This window comes from Pimephales promelas, chromosome 22, assembly GCF_988280905.1.
Source record: "Pimephales promelas chromosome 22, fPimPro1.hap1.1, whole genome shotgun sequence".
NCBI lineage: Eukaryota > Metazoa > Chordata > Actinopteri > Cypriniformes > Leuciscidae > Pimephales > Pimephales promelas.
In genome coordinates this window covers 3534566-3555098 of record NC_142790.1, presented here as the reverse complement: position 1 = coordinate 3555098, position 20533 = coordinate 3534566, and the positions used below count along the sequence as shown (strand labels likewise).

Genomic DNA, 20533 nt, shown 5'->3' with positions numbered 1-20533 from the left:
GTGCATAATGTGTACATATATAACTTTCACATCAACTAAAACATTTTTGAAACAGGCATATTTATTTGGCTTTTTCGATGTGTTTTTGTTGTTGTTGAGAAGCTGACGGTAGTTTTCCACTAAGCTTTGTAAGCTAAACTAATAAACAGTTTGCCCACCAAGTTCATTAGCCTACCTGTAGACCGTTTACAGTTGCTAAGCAACTTGCTGCATTCATTTAGTACTTGTTTGATGTGTGTGGTCACAGGTGTGTGAATCTAGGCTTTAAATGTGACTCATCCCATCAGATCTTATAGCCGGAACTATCTGTGTTCTACATTTCCGTTTATTTGTCAGTGGTGTAGATTAGATATAGATTGCTGTAACTAACCTGGACCGGACAGAACTATCTAGTTTTAACAGGTTTGTCTGTCCTGAAGCAAGGAAACAGTTATCTGTGTGGTAATGGAAATTAGGCGACCACGACACAGTCCGATTGTCACTGATATTTGTTGTATGAAATGAAGTTCGGCTCTGGGGAATCTTCATGGAAATGCCGGAAAACGAAGTTCAATCTTTTTTCAATCAGGAAGGAAAATGCGCTTTATGGTTGGATGATGATATTTACATGCAATCAGAGGCCCACAGGATGCATGCATCATATCTCTCGGAAAACGTCAGAAGCAATTTAGCTCAGCAATATAATTGTATATTTAGCATGTCAGTGTGGTTTACCGTAATCTTTCGATCCTGTCTTTCCGAGAGAATCGGAACCGTCTAAGATCTCTCTGAGCTGTGTACTGATGTTCACAACTATCTTACTTTAAGCTGTTCCAGCCAAACATGTGCCATGTGGTTTACGTGCTTTACAGATTAAGAAAAGGGCATTCAAAATAAAAAATAAAACGTTTCCATGAAGAGCCTTTAACGTTCATTGAATCTTTCTATTAAACGTTCTTTATAGTGTAAAACGGTTCTTTAGATTTTTAGAAATGTTATTCACACTAAGAAAAAAAATGGTCTCTGAAAGGGTCTTTGGGCAACTAGAAATGATGGTTCTATGGCATCACTGTGAAAACCCCCTTTTGGAGCATTTGTTTTTAAAAGGATACTTCAGGATTTAGCATTAAGCTTTGTATTAATAGAAAACCTGTAGTATTCCACCCTCATATCCCCCTGAGATGGGAGATTTATGTATTTTTTGTCTAGAAAAAATCTTATATGACTTATTTTTTTGGAAGCTAAGCTAGCAGGCTCTTGTTCTGTGGAGAAAGCTGAGTAGTAGGGGTTACCATCCTCTTTTTCACAGACATGTCCAAGTGATCGGTTGATGCGCGTTTTAACATTGCTAAGAAAATTCCCGCTCCTCCGTGAGAGATACGAGACCGGTGTGTCTCACAGGTGTCGCTAATTGGTAATCACGCTACCGGCCTCACGCCGTTCTCCCGCGGCCCTCACTCGTCCCGCTCGCCACAGTAAACATGACTCGCGCCGTTCTCTCGCGGCCCTCACTCGTCCCTTGACTCACGCCGTTCTCCCGCGAGTGAGGGCCATGACTCACACCGTTCTCCCACGGCCCTCACTCATCCTCACTCGTCCCGCTTGCCACAGTTAACATGACTCGCGCCGTTCTCTCGCGGACCTCACTCGTCCCTTGACTCACGCCGTTCTCCCGCGAGTGAGGGCCATGACTCGCGCCGTTCTCTTACGGCCCTCACTCGTCTTCACTCGTCCCGCTCGCCACAGTTAACATGACACGCGTCGTTCTCCCGCGAGTGAGGGCCATGTCTCGCGCCGTTCTCCCGCGGCCCTCACTCGTCTTCATTCGTCCCGCTCGCCACAGTTAACATGACTCGCGTCGTTCTCCCGCGAGTGAGGGCCATGACTCTCGCCGTTCTCCCGCGTCCCTCACTCGTCTTCATTCGTCCCGCTCGCCACAGTAAACATGACTCACGCCGTTCTCCCCCGAGTGAGGGCCATGACTCGCGCCGTTCTCCCGCGGCCCTCACTCGTCCTCATTCGTCCCGCTCGCCACAGTAAACATGACTCGCACCGTTGTCCCGCAGCTCTCACTCGTCCTCATTCGTCCCGCTCGCCACAGTAAACATGACTCGCACCGTTGTCCCGCAGCTCTCACTCGTCCTCATTCGTCCCGCTCGCCACAGTTAACATGACTCGCGCCGTTCTCCCGCGGCCCTCACTCGTCCTCATTCGTCCCGCTCGCCACAGTAAACATGACTCGCGTCGTTCTCCCGCGGCCCTCACTCGTCCTCATTCGTCCCGCTCGCCACAGTTAACATGACTCGCGCCGTTCTCCCGCGGCCCTCACTCGTCCTCATTCGTCCCGCTCGCCACAGTTAACATGACTCGCGCCGTTCTCCCGCGGCCCTCACTCGTCCTCATTCGTCCCGCTCGCCACAGTTAACATGACTCGCGTCGTTCTCCCGCGGCCCTCACTCGTCCCGCTCGCCACAGTAAACATGACTCGCGCGGTTCTCCCGCGAGTGAGGGCCATGACTCTCGCCGTTCTCCCACGGCCCTCACTCGTCTTCATTCGTCCCGCTCGCCACAGTTAACATGAGTCGCGTCGTTCTCCCGCGGCCCTCACTCGTCCTCATTCATCCCGCTCGCCACAGTAAACATGACTCGCACCGTTGTCCCGCGGCCCTCACTCGTCCTCATTCATCCCGCTCGCCATAGTAAATATGACTCTCGCCGTTCTCCCACGGCCCTCACTCGTCTTCATTCGTCCCGCTCGCCACAGTAAACATGACTCGCGCCGTTCTCCCACGGCCCTCACTCGTCTTCATTCGTCCCGCTCGCCACAGTAAACATGACTCGCGCTGTTCTCCCGCGGCCCTCACTCGTCCTCATTCATCCCGCTCGCCACAGTAAACATGACTCGCGCCGTTCTCCCACGGCCCTCACTCGTCTTCATTCGTCCCGCTCGCCACAGTAAACATGACTCGCACCGTTGTCCCGCGGCCCTCACTCGTCTTCATTCGTCCCGCTTGCCACAGTAAACATGACTCGCACCGTTGTCCCGCGGCCCTCACTCGTCCTGATTCGTCCCGCTCGCCACAGTAAATATGACTTGCGCCGTTCTCCCGCGGCCCTCACTCGTCCTCATTCGTCCCGCTCGCCACAGTAAACATGACTTGCACCGTTGTCCCGCGGCCCTCACTCGTCCTCATTCGTCCCGCTCGCCACAGTAAACATGACTTGCACCGTTGTCCCGCGGCCCTCACTCGTCCTCATTCGTCCCGCTCGCCACAGTAAATATGACTCTCGCCGTTCTCCCACGGCCCTCACTCGTCTTCATTCGTCCCGCTCGCCACAGTAAACATGACTCGCGCCGTTCTCCCGCGGCCCTCACTCGTCCTCATTCATCCCGCTCGCCACAGTGAACATGACTCGCACCGTTGTCCCGCGGCCCTCACTCGTCTTCATTCGTCCCACTTGCCACAGTAAACATGACTCGCGCCGTTCTCCCGCGGCCCTCACTCGTCCTCATTCATCCCGCTCGCCACAGTAAACATGACTCGCACCGTTGTCCCGCGGCCCTCACTCGTCTTCATTCGTCCCGCTTGCCACAGTAAACATGACTCGCACCGTTGTCCCGCGGCCCTCACTCGTCCTGATTCGTCCCGCTCGCCACAGTAAATATGACTTGCGCCGTTCTCCCGCGGCCCTCACTCGTCCTCATTCGTCCCGCTCGCCACAGTAAACATGACTTGCACCGTTGTCCCGCGGCCCTCACTCGTCCTCATTCGTCCCGCTCGCCACAGTAAACATGACTTGCACCGTTGTCCCGCGGCCCTCACTCGTCCTCATTCGTCCCGCTCGCCACAGTAAATATGACTCTCGCCGTTCTCCCACGGCCCTCACTCGTCTTCATTCGTCCCGCTCGCCACAGTAAACATGACTCGCGCCGTTCTCCCGCGGCCCTCACTCGTCCTCATTCATCCCGCTCGCCACAGTGAACATGACTCGCACCGTTGTCCCGCGGCCCTCACTCGTCTTCATTCGTCCCACTTGCCACAGTAAACATGACTCGCGCCGTTCTCCCGCGGCCCTCACTCGTCCTCATTCATCCCGCTCGCCACAGTAAACATGACTCGCACCGTTGTCCCGCGGCCCTCACTCGTCTTCATTCGTCCCGCTTGCCACAGTAAACATGACTCGCACCGTTGTCCCGCGGCCCTCACTCGTCCTCATTCGTCCCGCTCGCCACAGTAAATATGACTTGCGCCGTTCTCCCGCGGCCCTCACTCGTCCTCATTCGTCCCGCTCGCCACAGTAAACATGACTTGCACCGTTGTCCCGCGGCCCTCACTCGTCCTCATTCGTCCCGCTCGCCACAGTAAATATGACTTGCGCCGTTCTCCCGCGGCCCTCACTCGTCCTCATTCGTCCCGCTTGCCACAGTAAACATGACTCGCACCGTTGTCCCGCGGCCCTCACTCGTCCTCATTCGTCCCGCTCGCCACAGTAAATATGACTTGCGCCGTTCTCCCGCGGCCCTCACTCGTCCTCATTCGTCCCGCTCGCCACAGTAAACATGACTTGCACCGTTGTCCCGCGGCCCTCACTCGTCCTCATTCGTCCCGCTCGCCACAGTAAACATGACTCGCACCGTTGTCCCGCGGCCCTCACTCGTCTTCATTCGTCCCGCTTGCCACAGTAAACATGACTCGCACCGTTGTCCCGCGGCCCTCACTCGTCCTCATTCGTCCCGCTCGCCACAGTAAATATGACTCGCGTCGTTCTCCCGCGGCCCTCACTCGTCCTCATTCGTCCTGCTCGCCACAGTAAACATGACTTGCGCCGTTCTCCCGCGGCCCTCACTCGTCCTCATTCGTCCCGCTCGCCACAGTAAACATGACTTGCGCCGTTCTCCCGCGGCCCTCACTCGTCCCGCTCGCCACAGTAAACATGACTTGCGCTGTTCTCCCGCGGCCCTCACTCGTCCTGCTCGCCACAGTAAACATGACTTGCACCGTTCTCCCACGGCCCTCACTCGTCCTCATTCGTCCCGCTCGCCACAGTAAACATGACTTGCGCCGTTCTCCCGCGGCCCTCACTCGTCCTCACTCGTCCTGCTCGCCACAGTAAACATGACTTGCACCGTTCTCCCCCGGCCCTCACTCGTCCTGCTCGCCACAGTAAACATGACTTGCGCCGTTCTCCCGCGGCCCTCACTCATCCCGCTCGCCACAGTAGACATGATACTGTCGTCACCAGAGAAGAGAAGGGGGAGGGGGGAGTAATTTTGCTGAAAGAATATGAGGCACACTTAAGAGAAAAGAATACTGCAATATTCCTTTAAAAAAATCAATTTTACTTGCTCACCCCAAATTTTTAAACAGTGTTTTACATGAAACACATTATTTCCCAGAAGGCAGACCTTTCTCTTCCAATTCCAATTTAACTTCCACTGTGGTGTGGCCAATTCACTTCAAATTCACACTCAAGATTTCAAAGGAAACCCTGGAACGATCTATATTTAAATAAACAACTTTATTACATTATTAATCTAATTTATTCTGAACGGATCATTAGATTAAATGAACCCAGATGTGTGGGTGATTAGCGACCCTGAAATCCCATCCACAACCGAGTCCAAACTGGATTGGGCCCTATACGTGTTTAGTTGGTTAGGCCCGGCGTGTGTATCCGGTCAGCCCTCTGAAGTGTGCAGTGAGAGCAGGAGTAGTGGATGGATAAAGTTCAGAATGGGAGGAAAGAACACAGTGGGCTTTGTTGCGGTAGAGCGAGAGGAAAACCTCGGGCCATGCCTGCGGAGGAGAAGAGTGTCCCGCTCCCTCGTTCGCCTCGGTCCCGGCTGAGGAGAAGCAGATGTGGGAGCCTGTGGCCAGTCGATCAGAAGCGAGGGAGGGGGAAGAGGATGTGGTGAAGGCATTGCTGAGGCTGCGAAACCACACACACGCACACAATCGTGTTGGAGATCTGTTGTTCCCTCCTTTTTTGGATGTTTCTTCTATTTAAATGACCGTTTGACTCTCATCTTCATGATGGCACATTTCCTGTGCCGAGTTTTCCATACGACTGACTGGAATTTCTTATCTTAATCTCAAATGTCTTATCGCCAATACCTGTCTGCATTCTTTTAGGGTATGAATCATTTTATTTCACGATAACAATATATATCACAATAGTTATTTTTGCTTTTAAACAAAGTTTTTATGATATAGAACATTTAATTGAAATTACATAAATCTCATTACAAATTTCAACAAAAAAAATACTAGCCTAACTAACAATAAAAACAAAAGATTGCTCAAGCTCACTGAAGACAAGTAAACAGTCAGTGCTATCAATAGGACAAAAAACCTACATAAATAGATAGATAGACCTACCGTAAAAACTTTAAGCACTAGAAATAAAAAAAAAACCTACAAGAGCAAGTCAGGTTTATTAAGCTGCTGTCACTTTAAGAGTGAATACTGATTTAATAAACTGGTAGACGCGCACTGTCTTTTTCAACCATTTATTAAAACATAAAGACTGTGTTTATGAGGTACTTGCAATTTTACATATGAAGAGTTCAGATGCAAAAGCCTCTAAATGCCATTTGAAATGTTCTTCTTTAATGACGATTTTTATCAAACTTGTATATTTAAGTTCAGTGATTTCACTTAAATGGCAATGATAATTACCTATTAATTGTTATTTAAGTGAAATTACTGAACTTAAATATACAAGTTTGAAAAAATCCTCATTAAAGAAGAAAATTTCAAATGGCATTTAGAGGCTTTTGCATCTGAACTCTTCATATACAGTAGGTGGACAACCAGAATGCCACTGGCACCACCGCGGCAAACATAAACCAGCCGTATTTCAAATTCGTTCGCGAAATGACCACCAGGTGGCACAAAGGGGCATTTAGCGAAAGCAAAACGTAATTATGTAAAAGTAGCCTACAGTTTAAACAGAATATAGCTTTAAATATAATATAAACTTTTATAGCAGAACATTTTATTAATCAAAAGTTAAAATAGGCTTTTCTCGCAGTCAGTGAAAATAAATCGAGTGCTTTCAATTGAGGTATGAGAAGACTGAAGAGCGCTTCTCTCACATGCGCTCACACTGACTGCTGATTGTGTGTAATTGAAGTTCAGAGCTCACACACTGTATGAGTGTGCGTTTCAGGTGTGTGCACTCAAAAGCAGTCTGCCAGAGCGAAATGAGTCCTCTTTCGCTGCTTATTGCGCTTAAACAGTTTAAAACGTTTTAGTCTTTACTTTTACTCTTTACTTCTAAACAAAGAACAAAAAAAATTCACTGTGAGTATATCAGGGCCTTGAATCATGTTCTCGAGTGCGAGCGTGAGCAATAACTTGCTGGTTGTAGTTCCCTTAACGGCCACCGGTGTCGCTAATAACAAAGGTTTCTGAATTCTACACATTCGAGTTGAGACTTTTTTCATAATCGCCTCCTCCTAAAAAACAATAATCTTATTTAATTTCAACCATTCTTAACCATTAGTCATCCACATTATATAACTACACTTTAATTTGTCTTGTTTTTGCCTGTTATTAATTTTTTTCAGTGAAATACTGAAAAATACAGTGGAATTTGATAATCAAGACTTTTTAAAACAATAAAACACGGCCCAAACTAAATATTAAACTATTCAATAGTATTAAAAAAAAACAAAAAAACGAGTTCCTAAAAAAGCACAAGCACACTTTTCAAGCAAAGGCTAAACAAAAAGACATGAATTGACTTTTAAATTGTAAAGCAATAGATATACTGTTGATCATGAAGACAGAAATATCTGCTAGGACGTCAGTGTGAGCTTGAGGAGATCTGACTTATACAGTACATCCAATAAAACACTAGTTGATTAAAAGTATGATATAAATGCAGTCCATTTACCAAAAGTCATTGCAAAACTGACTCCGAAAATTGAAGTTAGTTCATGCCGCATTTGTTTGCGGATGCAATTTTTTAAAAGTTTTAAGTGCATCTTCAGCATTCATATAGCCTACTTATACACTCGACACTTTTAAGCATCAGGCTGTCTCATGCTCGTGTTTCTCACATCAGAAGCGCCCTGAAATCAAAGAGAACATGTGGAAATGGTTGTGTACTGTATGTCTGACTGGAGACAGAATCGAACTAGAAAGAAAGGGATTTTGCGTCGTCGCTCTGGCTTGTGTTGTCCAAGTTCTCCATGCCGTCTGTCATCTGTTGCATGTCTTTCTCCAGTCCGTTTGAAGAACGAGACTTTGCCATTAATAACAAGCGGCAGGCCTCGCCTCTGGTCGACACGCTCCGTCTCTGCTTTGAAAACCGCACGTCTTTTGTGCGAGGCCCTTGAAAACATGTGAAAAAGCTCTGGATGTTGGAGGTTAAGCAATCAAGACACATTTATGGGATGCGTTTGGCTTCAGCACTCGCGGGGAATGTGACCTGTGGCTGCGTAGGAGACGTGACGAGGAACAAACGTGTGAAGTGTGTAGGTGCGTGTCCACTATTGCATAAAACAATGTATGAATGTTAACGTCTCTTGCACTTTTTCATGGAACGAGCATCGCTTTAATTGTTTTTCCTCCCCCGTGATTCTACGACAATTCGTTTCAGTGAAATTAACTAGTTGCAAGAAGAAAAGAGAAGCCAGAAAGGGAAGGATATGCTAATACTGCTTGATGATAGCAATATCTGAAGTTTTTGAGGAAGTGACTCACCCAGATGACCTACTCATCCATTTTGACATCATCTCTCTGTAAATGCCACATTTGGATATGTCGGCTGTGTTTATATTCCGCAGTGATTGTAAGTCAGTAGCCTTATGGACTTTCCTGCAGGTTTGACAGATTATGAGTAAAAGCTTTTAGCCATTTCCTCAAACGCCCCTCCTACACTTCACTTAGTTGTCTTTGTTTAGAATTCATTGTAAATGTTTTGCATTCTGACGATCATGCTGTTTAACTGGGGGTAAATTGAGCCACAACGAAGTTCTGCCACATTCCAACTCCATTTCACTTATTTTAAGCCGGATGCATTGAATATATATGTAAAATTTAATATATATGTAATTATTTTTTTTAGGGCTGTCATCCCCATGTTTAATGGGATGCCTAGTTTATTAATGATGCTGAAAATTCAGCTTTGATCACAGAAATAAAGTACATTTAAAAAAATATATTCACATGGAAAAGGTTTAAATTGAAATAATATTTCACAATATTACTGGTTTTACTTAAAGGGATAGTTCACTTTGAAATTAATTTTATTATATGTTTTAGCTTACCTCAAGGGCATCCAAGATGTAGGTGTCTTTGTTTCCGCATCGTTTCAATTTTGATATTTTTAGGTCAAACCGTTCTCGTCTGTCAGTCATATAATGGAGGTCTATGGTCACCACCTCAAAGAGCATGCACAGAGAAGTCCAAATTAAACATGATTTAATGACTCGTAAATGGAAGTACACATTGACGGCCTAAGACACGAAACGAGCGGTTTGTGTGAGAAAACGAACAGTATTTATATCGTTTTTATTTAGTATTTATAACAAGCACTGGAAAGCGCCGGAAGTGATTGCGAAAAAAAATTCAACGTTGTCTGTTGATATATCGAAATCGTCTTCCATTGCAATTCCCTGTATATCTAAATATGTTTAGATCTTAACAGTGAAGGGTAACACTTCCGAAATCTCTGTGTAAACAATAAGTTATGTACACATGTGACAGATCACTTCCAGCGCTTGTGCAGACCAAAGCGCCCGCGCCCTCAGATCACTTGGACGTGGCTGTGGTTACAAGAGGTAAAAACGATATAAATGCTGTTCGTTTTCTCACACAAACCGCTCGTTTCGTGTCTTAGGCCATCAGCGTGTACTTACATTTACGAGTCATTAAATCATGTTTAATTTGGACTTCTCTGTGCATGCTCTTTGAGGTGGTGACCATAGACCTGCATTATATGACTGACAGACAAGAACGGTTTGACCAAAAAATATCAAAATTGAAAATACCGTGGAAACAAAGACACCTACATCTTGGATGCCCTTGAGCTAATCTAAAACATACCAAAAATTAATTTCAAAGTGAACTATCCCTTTAAATAAATGCAGCTTTGTGAGCAGAAGAGACTTCTTTCAAAAATGTTACCCGAACTTTTGAACAGTTGTGTCTATTTATCGCGTTGAATTCTTTAATATTTGGAGGTTTTGGGTATCAAAAAGTATATTTTTATTAAACTTACCGTGTTGTTTCCACACAGGCCCTGCTGTGCGCTTCAGTAGTTTTGAGTCCCGCAGCCCGGCTCCTCCCCCTGTGATCGGCCAGCACACGGTCCAGGTTCTCCGAGACACCCTGGGGTACGGCGATGACGTCATCGCCCGACTGCTGGCCTCACGGGCCGTCACTCAGCACACGGTGCAGTGAGAGGGAGAAATCCTCAAACATTTCGTCAGGAAAAGAAAAATACTGCCTTCCTTCTCGGCTCAGTGGAAATAATGGTTGCGATTAAACTGATGAATGTCCATCAGAGAGGAAACTGCAAATGTAAAAATAATGACATAACGACGCATTCAGTTCACACGTAAGATTGTACGCTGCCAAATGACTTTCTTCTTTATATGATCAATAACGTGTAGATACTGTATCCGTACTGCGTGTTCGGGGTTTATTGGACGTTCCCTCAGGTCCTTGAAATCCTTGAAAGTTTGTGAATCAGGGGAAAAAAAAATATTCAAGGCCCTGAAAAGTTTTTGAAACTAATCATACATTGATACAGGTCCTTGAACTTATTTTGTATGAAAAAAAAATCCATATTATATTATTCCGGTCCACTAATATGTTTTTTCGCCAACACTTTGTGGCCTGTGCACACTAGCTTTGGTTGATTATCGTTAGTTACGCTTATTTCTGCGGTACGTTAAGTGTTTCCCGCGTGGGGTACTTTGTGTTGTACTTGACGTTCACGCATGGACGAAACTACTATGATGGTACCTGAACGTTTATTGTTGGACAAAACAAATGTGTCCCCACATTAAGTCCCTAAATTTGAGTGTATTGGACCTGGAAAGTCCTTGAAAGGTCATTGAATTTGAAGTTACTCTCAAACACTCAGGCCATATTTAACCCAGAAATCAAAAGGAAACATATTGTGTGAAATGATTGCCTGAATGCATTCGTTTAAAATTAAAGATCATTGTGATCTGCTTTTTTTCATTGTGACATCATTCTGATGTCATCGGCACCAATCGATTGAAAAAAAAGTGTAATTTAATAAAGTGTACGGTTAGATTTTTAGTATATATAATTTGTACAGAATAGCAAAAAGTTTGTGAAAATGTGGTAAAATCCCATGAAACATACATTTGTTTTCATTATGAGGTGAAATAAGACGAGACATTTATTTGTGAGATTCACCCATACCGTTACTAATTATTATTCAGCAATCTTTTCATACGCTCAACAAATTGCAATGTAAAAAATATGCTGTAGATAATTTCATGAAATGGCACCTTTTCCAATTTAATAAGGTGATTACTATTATTATTTTTTTTTACATTAGAGACACATACAGTAAGATAACAAGCAAACTAATCCTCATTGCTTTACAGCATCTTAAATCCTGGCCCTTCTGGAAAGGTTTGTGTTTTGAATAATACAACATATAACAAAGTCAATTTTCCATGTTCAATAAAATCACAATGCGTCTAATCTGTGGCTCATTGAATCTGAAATGATCCGGACGTGCCATATCGAGGATGTTATTCCCGTTCACAGGTGTGAGTTCAAGGCACGAGTTCACTTCAGGCCTATCAAGGCTCTTCGCTCTGGCCTGATCGCGCTGAGCAGAGGAATAAGCACCACTTCTGATGTCTGGCTGCCAAATCTTTCATGTCCGATTTCCTGCGACTTGGGACACTGACTCATAGCAGAACAACGCAATGAGAGTGAACGCAGAGGAGAAGGTTCAACATAATCGGCATGAAATGGAAATTCATCCAGTGTATTTATCCGTGCAAGTTTCATTTTTTTTAACCTTTATTTCCTCAATCATTTAGACTGCTTAAACCCCACCTCTTATTTAACTGACTGCAAGCTCCATCCAATCAACAACCGATACATCTTTTTTGATGATCTGTTATCACAAAATTGAAGAAAAATCAGTCGCTACTTGAGTTTCATCGCAGCTTTAATGTATATATCTGAATTCTGAGTGTTTAGCAGTCTGAAGGCCAGATTTACTAACAGCTTGCGTCAGTGCAAACCCACTTTTGCCGTAAAAAAACGACTAATTACTGAAGACACAGTGGAATATAATACAGTCGAAAATGGACAGGGTTATTTTTGCGGCATATGCATTTGTAGGAGTTTCCCTTTCAGACGCAAAATTGATATTAGTATTTAAATGAATCACACAAGGTGATTTACAAAGGTTTGCTCTAGTCAATGTACTGGGGCCTTATTTTAACGATCTGAAACGCAAGTATCAAGTAAGTTTGTGGGCGGGTCTTGTGCGCTGTCGCTATTTTACCGGCGGGGTAAATCCAGTCCCTCCAGAAAAACGCGATTATGCGATCGCTGAATTCAATGCAAAATCAGCCAAAGTCCGCATATTTATGCGGGGGCCGCATTTTTTCAAATACGCCGCACTTTCGCCGCATAAATTGCCGATTTCCGTGCAAAATATGCGGGGTTTGCATAATTTCATAATCCTCGCATTTTCGTTGCAAAAAAAGTCACATGTATCTTAGCAGAAAGTTGAAAAATGTTCCGTTTGCTTCACACAAGAGCAGCCATTTCCTCCTGTTTCCATGGGAACGTTATGAAGTGACGCAATTACGCGACGCCAGACAGACTCACGGAGGCGATTGACATCTCACAAATCGAACTCGTATAACTGTCTGTCACACGTTCTACCGTCACATCGTTACTTAATAAACAACATAATATAAAATAAGTAGCATCAAACTGAAATTACCCGCACACATGGGGTGTTCAAGGCGCACACAGTTCAACAGGGAGCGCGCAGCTCTTAAAGGGACCACACCTTATTTACACTCGTTACAGTCTGAAATAAAACAAGATGAGAAATTAAATATTCCCAGCACTTTCTATGATGTAGTATGCTTGCTTATCAAAGGAAGTAATAAGAAATGACTCTTACATTAGCCTAGTGAGAACAGGATGTTGGGAGAATCACTTTTTTTCTCTTTTTCATCAAACCACAATTTTTGCAAATTCCTGCAATTTCATCGCATAAAATTGCATAAATTTACGGTATGATGCTGGTAACCACAGCGGCCAGCAGTTTACCGCGTAATCAATCAATTTTTGCCCGCAACAATCACAAAAAAACTCCGCGTTTTTCTGGAAGGACTGAATACTATTATGGTAAATGTTATATATAAATCGCAAATTTTTTCACAAATTTTTGGAAATTACCACCACAAAATCAGTCATTTTGATCGCAAAAATCACACAAAAAAAATCGTGAAATCCTGGAGGGACTGTAAATCACTCTTGCGCCCGACACAAGTTTAAAAGGGGTTGGGCTGAAGTAGCTTCATTATTCATAGGTGTGGTTTTGGCGTAACGTGAAATAAACCAATCAGAGTGTCATCCAACACACCCATTAAGAGCAGGTGCACATGTTGCATGGCGGATTGTTATTATGGGCTATATGCACGCATAAATTCCGCATTTGACGCAAGGATGCTCGTCCATTTCCGATTGTGGAGATTAAAGCGGAGGAGAACCGAGGAAAACGGGATTATGGCAGAGTCTTCAAAATTTACTGTCCTCCCGTCTTTGAAACGAAACGTAGATACGTTTAGATGTAATTTTATATAGTTATGTTTATTTAATATAATTTTAAAAAGAAGCATAAACACAACGAGGGGTGTCTGTTTTATCCGTTTTTGTGACTAACGTTTCTTTAGTATAACCATGGAGTATAAAATTCAATATAAATTCTCGGTATTGCATTGGACTCTACGATCGGCGGAAGTTATCGAGCATCCTTAATCCTTCACCGGAAATACCGCCGTGCATAGAGCCCATTATGGCGGATTTACCAGGCGATTTCGCAGTCTTCAGATAATTTTTTCACTTCCAAAAAAAAATACTTTTTCCTGGTTCTAGATGGACAAACTAATTTGTCGTCTTTATATACATGTGTCTTGCCACTATTGGGCAAACAGATCTGATCCGTCATTACCACAATTAGCCTGAAAAATTTGGGTAAATGTGTAAACTAGATTTAAGCCTACATTTTTTTTCCATCTTCATGGACACCACAATGATTTCCCTCATGTGTTAATATTTTTCCTTTTTATAATGTATGATTTGCACTAGGGCTGTTTTCGACAAAGGATTTTCATAGTCGAATCTGATTCGTTAGATTTTGCCGTAGTCGACTGATAGTCGAACCTTTTTTTTTTAGATAGGTCTAGCAGATATATTTTTTCCATTTCAAACAAAAGAGATGGACGTATGCGCATTAGGCTATTCATTCTGTGTTTTTTTTCTAAACAGTTAGGCTATGTTTAGGTAGTATTTTTCATGTTTTTGATGCGGTGGTGAGCTTGTAACTTGTAACTTAACGCTTTAGCCTAAGGGTAATCCTCGACTATTAGAAGTCAGCCCTAATTTGCACAAATATAAACTGCTGCATCCGTGTTGATGAGAGAATCAAAGTGTATGCGCGTTGTGCACCCGCTACATTATGGGCAAGCATGCTCGCTTACAATAGCATTATAAACATGGCGCAACACGCCACTGACTTTAGACCAGGTGTTTTCTGGTCAGTTGCGCAATTGTTTTTTGAAAGTGTAAAATAGCACCAGGGAATGTTCGTGCCAAAACACGCCTCCTTTTTGCGTCGATCCGCCCAGGGAGCGCAAGATCATTTCCTAGTTTACCGACGTGCGTCTGTGGAGGGAAAAGCCCACTTTGCGAATGATGTATTAAAATAGGAATGATGCATGCGTCAGTGTACAAAGTCATTTACACCGGGTGCTTGCCCTGGTGTTTGCGCCATTATATAACACTCAAACAGCATGTCTTAAAGGATTAGTTCACTTTTGAAAAAACTTTTGCTGATAATTTACTCACCCCCGTGTCATCCAAGATGTCCATGTCTTTCTTTCCTCAGTCGAAAAGAAATTTAGGTTTTTGATGAAAACATTCCAGGATTTTTCTCCATATGATGGACTTCAATGGGAACCAAACGGTTCAAGGTCCAAAGATAGTGTTAATAACAGTTTCAGATGCAGCTTCAAATGTCTTTAAACGACACCAGACGATGAATAAGGGTCTTATCATGCGAAACGATCGGTTTTTTCAAAACTTATTCCAAAAATGTAACTTTTCTAAGGACAAATGCTAGCCTTGCTATATTCTCTGAGGCGCGTTTGCAACGTCACGTATTACGTAATTACGTTCAAAAGGTCACGGGCGACGTAGCCGGAAGTACAGAATCAAAATCGTCCGACATCGTTGTTTTTCCTTTTAATTCCTTTTTTTGTAAACGGCATTTGAGTTAGTTTGCACGTTCAACCTATGCGTTCAACTTCTAAACACTGACTCTGTACTTTCGGCTACGTCGCCCGTGACCTTTTGAACATAATTACGTATTACGTGACGTTGCAAACGCGCCTCACAGAATAGAGCAATGCTAGCATTTGTCCTTAGAAAAGTTACATTTTTGGAATAAGTTTTGAAATAACCGATCGTTTCACATGATAAGACCCTTATTCATCGTCTGATATCGTTTAAAGACATTTGAAGCTGCATCTGAAACTGTTATTAACTGTCTTTTGGACCTTGAACCATCCGGTTCCCATTGAAGTCCATTGTATGGAGAAAAAACCTGGAATGTTTTCATCAAAAACCTAAATTTCTTTTCGACTGAGGAAAGAAAGACATGGACATCTTGGATGACATGGGGGTGAGTAAATTATCAGCAAAAGTTTTTTTAAAAGTGAACTAATCCTTTAAACCAGACGCTAATCTGCACTGCTCTTCTTAGGCCCCGTCCACACTACTGCGTTTTAGTTTAAAAACGGAGACCTTTTGCTACGTTTGCACCTCCCGTCCAGACTAAAACGGGGAAAAACGAAGACCTAAAACGGAGAAGTTTGGAAACGCTGACGCAAAGGCTGACGCTTGGCTCTATGACAAACGCAGTAGTGTGGACGGGGCCTTAGATTGTGTTGGTCATTATGTAAATGATTCAGCTGTGTTTGTGTTTTTTAATGTGCGCATCGTCAGTAGATATTTTGGAATTGCGCTCTCACGCTAATTTGCCCTGTTTAGTAAATCTGGCCCTTATACTGAAACAAACTATAAGAGTCAATGCTAGCGTGACTCAACTGTTTTTAAACAGTATTAGCGTTTTGTAGTTTATCAGGTGTATTCACGTTCAAAATGGTCATAGCAAAACTTTTTTTTACCTAGTGAAATATATTTCACATTAAATAATTATTTTTCAAGCTTTTAGAGTCTGATGGATCCCACAAGATTGTGGGAGACCAGAGTCTGTCAGCTGGTTGCACACAAAGAATCCCAACAGATGCAGTACGTAACGTCAGCTAATGCTTTCTGTCTCCTGTTTCATAAATCCTACTCGGGCAGGTACGCGTTTTTGACGGCGATGTTTTGCTCAGGTTGGAAAGCATCGAGGTCCCGAGCACGTTGAGAAAGCCGCCCGGCTCAGTCCAGAGTTAAGGAGAGTCTTCCTGAATGAGTCATCTGTTTATACTGTTCCAGTTCATTTCACCCGAGACTTTTTTAAATAAGTCCCTTGGATGATATTACGCTCGAATCATAATCTGCACAAGGTCGTGTACTCAGCCCTGAGGTCCTTCCATTTAGTTAGAACGGACAATTAAGACTCAAACCAATAACCTTTTGCTGACATAATAATGGTGTGATCAAATCCCAGAGTGTCTATGAAGAAACAGATGTCTTCGCTGGGGTAGACTTTCCAGCTCAAGTTGGCAGTCTTAATGACAGCCGCGGAGAGTGTCGGTAACGGTAAAGGTCAGAACTTGGCAAAGGTCAGCCATCTTCCGACGGCGTCCCTGGAGAGCCCTGGAAAATGTCTATGTAGCGTCACGAAGAGGCCAATTACTCCCCATGAAGGCGGGTGGAGGTGTGAAGGTTACGATAACCGTACTCAATCTCCTCTGCTATCGCCACGAAACCGTTGTTTGTTTATGTTTGACGTCGCTCTGCGCGGCGAATCTCATGATGCCCGGATATGAAGTCCAGGGAGAGCTCTGGGAAGTGCTTTCCTGTTTTCAGTTTGTGTTCCGCTGACACGTTCGGAGAAGGAAACGGGTTATCCAGCCCGGCCAGCTGCACATGACATTAGCCTCCTCCTGCATCCCACGCTGCACCTCTCCGTCCTCGGCCAATGGGAGGAACCCATGCCGCCGTCACTTCCAGTTTTGCGTGTGTAGGCCGTTGCCAGGCCGACGGATGGTTTCCGGAGCAACGGGCGAGCAATGAAATGAACTAAGCAGACCTGGAGTGAACCTGTGGTTTTAGAAATGGGAAAAAGTAAAGGAAGACAAAGAAACTGAAGAGACGGATTGGAAAACCATCTGCACTGCATCCCGGAGCAGGCGTGAAGTTGACGTTGTGCTTTGGTCGAACTTGGCATGATTTAGTGGTGTCTCGCTGTCAAAAGTGTTCACATTGTAAAAGTGAATGTGCTTTATCTAATCAAAACAAATTGTGGCAACAGATTACAAGTAGGGATGCACCGATCCACATTTTTTCACTTCCGATCCCGATACCTGACTTCGGATATCGTCCGATACCGATACTTTTCTGATACCAGAGCTGTGTTTGCTTTAATATTATTTATGATTATGTAGGTATGTCAATATATATATATATATATATATATATATATATATGAAGAGTTCAGATGCAAAAGCCTCTAAATGCCATTTGAAATTTTCTTCTTTAATGATGATTTTTATCAAACTTGTATATTTAAGTTCAGTAATTTCACTTAAATGGCAATGATAATTACCTATTATTTGTTATTTAAGTGAAATTACTGAACTTAAATATACAAGTTTGATAAAAATCATCATTAAAGAAGAAAATTTCAAATGGCATTTAGAGGCTTTTGCATCTGAACTCTTCATATATATATATATATATTAGGGCTGTGCAAAAATTAATTGCGATTAATCGCATCCAAAATAAAAGTCTGTGTTTACATAATATATTTGTGTGTGCTGTATATAATTATTTTGTATATATAAATACCTATGCATGCATGTATATATTTAAGAATTATTTGCGCTTAAATTCTGTATATATATATAAATACATAATCTATATTATATAAATATTTAATATATGAATAATACATTTTCTTAAATATATACATGCATGTGTGTGTATTTATATATACAAGATAATTATATACAGCACACACAAATATATTATGTAAACACAGACTTTTATTTTGGATGCGATTAATCGCAATTAATTTTTGCACAGCCCTAATATATATATATATATATATATATATATATATATATATTAAACAATAGATAGACAATTAAACAAAGATACACATACAGGCCTACACAGTGCTTTAATTTCAGGAAGGTCTAAATTATTCAGGTATGGTCTAAAAAGAATTATAATAAAGTAATCAAAAGTAAAATAGCACTGCAAAGTTTATCATAGATAGATTTATGCTTATTAAAGCTGAAGTTATTCATTCAAGAGCTGTGAGTGATTTTCTCTTTGCCTTTTGTTGTTTGATTCTCAGTAATGTCGCAATCGTCACATTTATACTGCTGCCCCTTTAAGAACGAGTTCAGATTTCATAGTCTACTGATGCACCATATTTTCTCCCAACTATTTCCATAACTACGTTCATTTTAGACTTAAATGGTTTAAGAGTTAATCTCCAAGTCGGTCGGTTTGACATTTTTCTTGTGCAGGCTACATTTGATCGTTTAGACGCGCATATGAAGCCCAGATTATAATTTGCTTGTCTTGTTGCGGTCTGTTTCGGAGCGCGCGCTGCACTGGGAACAGAATCTCTTGCGCAAATTTTGTGCTTTTAATAGCTCTTTTTAATATTAAAAGCGTCCCGCGATTTAGCAACAGCAGAGACTGGATTTTACAACAATCACCGATCGTGCTGATTCTGTCTTAAAGTTTTAGTTTTAAGGAGAAATGACAGTGCACCGCCGCGATGGGAAGGAAGTTGGCTAGACAGAATGCAACTATTGTTTTTAATGGTTTTTTACCTCAATATATTCTTTAATGTTTGGAAATCAGACTAATATCACAGATGTAAAGTGTAACCAGGCTACGTTTCCTCTGTCGTCACTCATTAAGCAGGGCTGCCGTGTTGTGCGTGCTGTGGCACCGCGTGAGAGATCTCTCTCTTTCTCTACTGGACTGCGAATTGCAAACATGCATCACAGACAAATAGTTTAATTAATATGGCTTTGCAAACATTGCATTTTGCTGTCTTGCTCTGCTTCGGTGTTTCCAGTGTGAAGTATTTCCACACAGCGAACATATTGGTAGCTCAATCCTATCCTGCTAGCTGGCTGCAAACTGCGGAATGGATTTCCTGAGCGGGGGTCTGTGTGTCTCATTGAGCCCTATTTTTACAGTCTATGATTGAGCTGCACCTCCGTTCGGGATATCCATTACACAGTTTGCAGCCAGCTAACAGACTAGCAGGCCCGGCGGGAATCACTTTTGCAGTCATTTCAGCAGACAACGTTAAAGCGCAAACATGGCTCATAAATATCGGATTTCTTCGCCGGTTGGATCGGAAAAATCCGATACGTGATTTACGCTGGTATCGGTCCCGATACCGATACTGGATCGGATCGGCCCCATCCCTAATTACAAGCAATATTATTAATTAAATGTAACAAATTAGAATTGAGTAATAATTAATCAAATTAATTATAATGAGTAAAACTTAAAACAACAACAAAAAAACATAAATTTAAGTCACCATTATGGTGATCAGTGTTTGTTTTAAAATGACGGTTTTCTCCTTCAGTGATTCTGCTTGTTAACATCAGGTGTCTTCAATGTTGGCAATATAAAATAAAAAGTTATTAATTAATCTTTGACGTCTGTCTGTTAGTGAGATATTTTTTGTTAAATTCTTTGGTGCAAACTTTACTCATTTTAAATGGTTGACTTTTAAGGAATAATTAAATTAATTATTACTCAATTCAAATTTGTTACATTTAATTAATAATATTGCTTGTAATCTGTTGCCACAATTCTATCGATTAGATAAAGTATATTAATTTGTACAGTGCAGTTCGCTTACACAAAACACAAACTTAATGCTAAATTGAAAAGAAATTTTGAACCTATTTATTCGATTAAGCGTGCAGTTTATAATTGTAAGGCAATGGGTTTCCTCAGTTTTTTTTAAGTTATCTCAACTGATCACTTTTTGGGTTTCTCCAATTTTTTGCTCAAACCCTTGTCAATCTCACCAATCTGTAATTCCTCTAGATCAAGGTTGTCCCCATGAGAGCCTTCACCTC

At 42.7% G+C, this 20533-nt stretch overlaps 1 protein-coding gene across 11 annotated transcripts in view; it reads left to right on the top strand.

The window, feature by feature from the left end:
• sugct (succinyl-CoA:glutarate-CoA transferase) overlaps nt 1-20533 on the top strand; it is a 339439-nt gene that overhangs the window by 197627 nt on the left and 121279 nt on the right. For 6 of the 11 annotated variants that reach the window (XM_089125903.1, XM_039667426.2, XM_089125902.1 and 3 more), the window contains one exon: nt 10231-10404. The exons of the other annotated variants lie outside the window; for them this stretch is intronic. In XM_089125903.1, the coding sequence (XP_088982029.1) occupies nt 10231-10394 (164 nt within the window). In that variant the 3' untranslated portion in view covers nt 10395-10404. Of the gene's footprint in view, nt 1-10230; nt 10405-20533 lie in introns of those variants that run through there. 11 annotated transcript variants of the gene reach the window in all.